This window comes from Notothenia coriiceps, unplaced genomic scaffold, assembly GCF_000735185.1.
Source record: "Notothenia coriiceps isolate Sejong01 unplaced genomic scaffold, NC01 NC01_scaffold00037246, whole genome shotgun sequence".
NCBI classification, from domain to species: Eukaryota; Metazoa; Chordata; class Actinopteri; order Perciformes; family Nototheniidae; genus Notothenia; species Notothenia coriiceps.
Window position 1 is genome coordinate 8,821,224 of NW_011369947.1, and position 5,910 is coordinate 8,827,133.

Genomic DNA, 5,910 nt, shown 5'->3' on the forward strand with positions numbered 1-5,910 from the left:
CTTCCAACGTATACGTAATATATCTTGAGTGAAACTCTTCTTTGAATAAAATATTATTATACATAAAATATAAATAATACAAATACAATCACATCCTGGAACCTTTAACATGATGGTAAAAATATTTGTTTTGTTGTATTCAGTCACTGAGTAATTACCTTTTTCACCCTAGTTGGATGTGATTTGAAGTTGAGCACTACCTCCTTCTTGTGACTGACTGTCCGGCCCCTCAGTGCTGCTCATGGCGGGGGGGCAGTAGACTGTCCTGAACCTGCTGCCCTCACTCACACACAGCTTTCTCTGGGATCTTCCTACGCTGTCCATCGAGCAATAAAAAACCTGTAACCAAATCCAGGGCCTAATCCAGCTGGTACAATCGCTGGCAGAGCTTCACCTCCACAGATCTGAATCCTTGCAGACTGTCTCTGCGCAGCTCTGCGCGGGAGGATTCATCAGAAGAGATGATCAGATTCAGGGTCGCTGGAAGAAAGACAGAAATTCAGTAATGTCAGGTTTACAGGGAACCAAAGCCGATGGATGGTGTCAGTAATCTACAGTGATTGTGCATCAAACTTAACCTTCTTAATGATAAGTTAAAGGGGCCCTATCATGCTTTTTAGGGGTTCCTCTTTCCTGTAGTGTATTATAGGTTTGTGTGCATGTAAATGGTCTGCAAAAGTAGAAGTATTTGTTATGCATATGGCCCATTCATAATAATATAGTAAATTACTCTAACATGATTATTGATGTGTTATTGTGTTTATTACAGTTGGTAGAACAGCACTACTGTAGTTGAAATTGCTTTGCTGATGATAGTTGTGGATATGTGTCAGTTTATTTAATCATTGATTGATAATTGATTGATAACTATCCTACAGCCAGTGGTAGAAGAAGTATTCAAAATGACTAACATACTTAATTTCAAGTAAAAGTCCTGCATTCAAATTGTTAGTAAAAGTACAAAAGTATTATTAGCAACATGTATTTAAAATATCAAAAGCTAAAGTAATCATTGTGCAGATAAATTGCGTTTATGTGTGTATGATTATATTTATATATGTGACATTTCTAGATAATATTGTTGCATCAAGGAGCATTATACTAGACAATAAAGTTCTGACTGACTTTTTGTAAAATGCTTAAATAATTTGACTCTTTTGTGACTTAAAGAGTTAGTCCACTAATTACATTTTTAGAGATGCATTTTGTTAAGTAAAGCTGTTGTATAAATGTAGTGGAGTACAGTTACATTAATTGCCTTTTAAATGCAGTGGAGTTGAAAGTATGGAGTAGCATTAAAGTACCTCAGTTGTATTTGGATACAGCACTTGAGTACTGCATGTACTTAGTTACTGTCCAACTCTGCAAACAGCTTAATCAGCCAGTGACTAAGGCAGCATTTTCCTGCGCTTCTCAGTAACAGAGAAACCCCGCCCACTGCTCGGTGCCATACTCCAGTCCAAACGTGCCAAGAAGCAAATCATCTCGGACACATCAGAGGCATCCGAGCGCACTGAGCACAACATCCAAAAAATAAATCAAAAACATGATTGAATCCTCTACCTTTAATAAGTTTTAGTGAGTACAGCAATGTATACGTTTATCGTTATGTAACCAAACAAAGTCGTGCGTAAAGTTTACTTTTGCTTTGGAGACCATGCGCAGCTTCTCGGAGCCGTGCGTCCCAGGTGAGGAACCACACATCTTTCCAACCAGACTCGGAGATTCAGCCCGCCAGGGGACCATCTTGTCCGGACCTTCGCTCTTCTCAGCCATGGCCCTAGCCTCCCGGAGCTTAACAGATCCGGGTTTGGATGCCGGCGCGGTCCCAGTGACACTCCAGTCGCAACCGGAGCAGATTCTGTGCCGGCCTCCCGGAATTCTGGAGGAAAGAGGACTGACAGAGGATGAACCGAAAGTTTATTTGGAAGCCAAAAACCTTTGGACACAGTTTCACAAATTCGGAACTGAAATGGTCATTACAAAATCTGGAAGGTACAGTACATGGGTGGGGAAAGTACTCAGGTGTGTACTTAATAAAAGTAGAAGTACCAGAGTGTAGGAATACTCTGTTACAACTTAAAGTCCTGCAATCACAAAATGACTCAAGTAAAAGTTTAAAAACATTAGCATCAAAATTAAAGTACCAAAAGTAAAAGTAGTCATTGTGCAGATTGGTCCATCTCAGAATAATATGATATGTTTTATAATGATTGATCATTAAAGTGTTCTCAAAGCTGGTAAAGGTGCAGCTAGTTTGAATGACTTTGTACATGTATACTGCAGGGTAGCTTGTGAATTTACTCCAGGTGGAACTAAAGTCAGATTTAACACTCTGATTTTCACATCATTCATCCAGATCTGAAAAGTAAAGTAAAAGTACGTTTACCTCTGAATTGTAGTGGTGTTGTAGAAATACTCAAGTTACTTGAGAACTGTACTTGAGTAAATGTCCTTAGTTACTTTACTATAATGGTGCAGTATATGGGTAATATTTCCACAGTAAGGACAGTAGTGAGTGCTGCGTCACGCCGGTGTCCCTCTCCCTGCAGGCGCATGTTCCCGCCGCTGAAGGCCCGGTGCACCGGGATGGACAGAGCAGCCAGATATGTTGTTCTGATGGACATCGTGGCGGCGGATGACTGCAGATTTAAGTTCCACAATTCCCGCTGGATGGTGGCGGGGAAGGCGGACCCGGAGATGCCCAAACGCATGTACATCCACCCGGACAGTCCGGCGACGGGCGAGCATTGGATGTCCAAAGTGGTCAACTTCCACAAACTTAAACTGACCAACAACATCTCCGACAAGCATGGATTTGTATGTGTGAATTGTGTAATGACTGAAGATAAATAATAATAATAATATGCTGTCAAAAATGTGCTGAGTTGCGCTGTACGGATGGCCTTTGTGGTGATTTCTAGGCTGTTCTCAAACATTTAAATATTCGTTCTGCTGTGATACATGAAGTAATCATTTTAAATGTAATAGCAGGTTGATCTTTTCAGTTCTTGTCTAAATCGCCATGTCCTTTTTATACCTGTTGAAAAACTGTTTTTTTTGTCTGGTTTTAACCAGAGATGGAAACATAACTGATAATTAACAAAGTAGCAGCACAGTGTAAAAATCCTCCTTTGCAAGTCAAAGTAATGCATTTGAAGTTTATGCATCAAAATATACTTTAAGTACCAAAAGTAAAAGTAGTTATTATGTATAAAGGAATATTTTAAAATTATTTTATTAAAATGATTGATGCATTAATGTGTTCATCACTTCAATACTGCTTGGTGGGGTTTATTTTAATTACTGTATAGCTTGTTGGCTAGCCTAACCTATAATGTATGATAATGTGTTGATTTATAATTTGTATTAATAACCTTGATTTGTAAAACATGTAAAATAAATGTAGTGTAGTAAAAAGTACAACAATTGCCTACAACATGTGGGTATAAGTATAAGCTTAATGTGAAAATACTCTAGTCTCTTGAGTAAATGTATTAGTTACACCACTGGTTTTAACTTGTTATTTGTATTTGCAGACCATTCTAAACTCCATGCACAAATACCAGCCGAGGTTCCACATAGTGAAGGCTCCTGACATCCAGAAGCTTCCCTACAGCACTTTCAGGACGTATGTGTTCAGTGAGACGCAGTTCATCGCAGTCACAGCCTACCAGAACGACAAGGTGCAGCTGCTGCTTTGCATGATCAGAACAGAATCACTGTATTAGTCCCACAGCGGGGAAACTTACAGCGTTACAGCAGGTAAAAAAAAAGGCATGCAATAATAAAGAATAACTTATTAAATATATTAAAATAAAGACAAAAACATCAGTGGCTGAAAATGAGGAGCAGCAACTTAAATCACTTGGTGACATACTTTAGGGAACATAATTAGGTGTTGAGACATTAAGAAAAATGTTGGGACAATTATAACAATGTATGTTTTTCACATAAAGGTGATTGCACAGTATTGCAAGAAAAGTGTCTAAATTGCACATTATAGGTTTATTGCACAAGACTGCAAAGAAGCTCTGTAAAGTGCCTGCAGTCATTTGTTTGCTCCAATCAATGTGTACAGTATTTCATTTTACATTCTCTTCTTATTTTATTTACATGAATAGACTCTTGCATTATTTGGTCACTGACAACATTCTCTGCAACATTAAGCTTATTGAATCTATTTTCTTTTTTTAACGTATATATTTCACTTCATCTGCATTACTCTCTTAATCTTGCACATTCTTATTGCTTTATAAATGTGTTTAATTGTTTGATTTCTTAAATGTAACTATGTTGCATTTCTGCAAAACTTTAGATATTCATTGCCATATGCTAGCTACTGCAGATTACAATAAAGCCTTAGAACACTGAAAAAACTGAAACGTTGACTTTAATTAAATGTATTATGTCAACAAATTTCACATAACTGTATTAGGTTAGTTGAAAGCAATAATAGTAAGTTGAACCTAATATTTTGCATTTTTAACTTAATAGTATTGCTTTCAACTAACCTAATACAGTTATGTGAAATTTGTTGACATAATACATTTAATTAAAGTCAACATTTCAGTTTCTCATTGAATCATTTAACCTTTGACTTTACAAAGAAAGCACCTTTAAACGTCTTTTTCAACTATTTATAAGAAGTGTTAACCACGTGACATCAATAATAATAATAATAGGCTTCTGCTCTCCTCTGTACCTGTTTCTCAGATAACGCAGCTGAAAATAGACAACAATCCTTTCGCTAAGGGATTCCGGGACACGGGCAATGGAAGAAGAGAAAAGAGGCAAGTTATGAATTCATTTAATAACTTTGATCTGGAGACAGCACGCATAAGCCACATTTGGTTAATGGGGTTTGTTTCTTAGTTATTGTCCAGCTTCAGGATCAGAATGCTGCCTTGGAAGACGTATTCAGAGCCACGTCGTCAAATATGCTGTTGTCATGCTAAATGTAACAAATAAAAAGTTTGTTTGTTTATATGTGTTATTATGTTATTTAAGTGCACAAAGCTGCCGTCAAAATAAAAGCATAAAACGACTTCAATCAACTAAATGAATAACTCTATAAATAAATCTACATTTATCATAAAGCAAAAAGATAAATGTTTTACTATTAAATAATATAAATCAAAAGCTTCAACAGTTATTCTATTATTATTATTATTTGTTATTATTATTATTATTATTATTATTATTATTATTATTATTATTATTATTATCATTATTATTATTATTATTATTAACCAAACGTCGCGGGCAGCACATCGGCTCCTTGCTTCTTCACAAGTGTTGCAGAAACAACTCTTTGGAGGAATAAAGCTGTAGAAACTCAAAGCTTAAAGGTGGGGTAGGTAATTTTGGAGAAACCAGCTCAAGTGCGCTAGAATTGAAAATACACAACCGGAAAAGATCTGCCCTTCCTTCAGACTTCCTTCCAGAGCCCCTCCTCCAACACACACGAACGGAGCACTGAGATCCAATGACAGGGCACGACGATCAGTTTGGCCGCAGATGGAAAGCTGACAGCAGGCGTAGGTCATCCAGTTACTTTAGCCGCCGGCTCAGAGATTGTCGTGTTTTTACAGCGCCACGGCTCTCCACCAGATGATATATTCTTAGTGTCAGTTCTATTGGAAACAGCACTTTCATATACCTTCATTTCTATCGACGACGTTACGAGGGAGCAGTCTCCATGAATACTAACCGAACAAAGTGTTTCTGAACGGAATGTACGAGACCCACCTGTAGATGGATCCGTAAAGCAGCAGCAGAGAAGCTGGTGTTCCTGCAGGGGTCTTTTGCCCCATCCTCACGTGATGCAAGCTATGGGAACGGTGAGTAGAAGAGAAGAATACACTTACACCTACGGCAGGGGTGGGGGGTGTGGTGGAGGGGGTGGGG

The 5,910-nt window shown here is 37.9% G+C and overlaps 1 protein-coding gene across 1 annotated transcript in view; it reads left to right on the forward strand.

Moving 5' to 3' along the window:
* Nucleotides 1-1,657: 1,657 nt before the first annotated feature.
* LOC104966371 (T-box transcription factor TBX3-like) overlaps nucleotides 1,658-5,910 on the forward strand; it is a 7,370-nt gene continuing 3,117 nt past the window's right edge. The window contains exons 1-4 of the mRNA XM_010795557.1: nucleotides 1,658-1,995; nucleotides 2,553-2,820; nucleotides 3,540-3,686; nucleotides 4,717-4,797. Coding sequence (XP_010793859.1) covers nucleotides 1,658-1,995; nucleotides 2,553-2,820; nucleotides 3,540-3,686; nucleotides 4,717-4,797 — 834 coding nt within the window. The remainder of the gene's footprint in view (nucleotides 1,996-2,552; nucleotides 2,821-3,539; nucleotides 3,687-4,716; nucleotides 4,798-5,910) is intronic.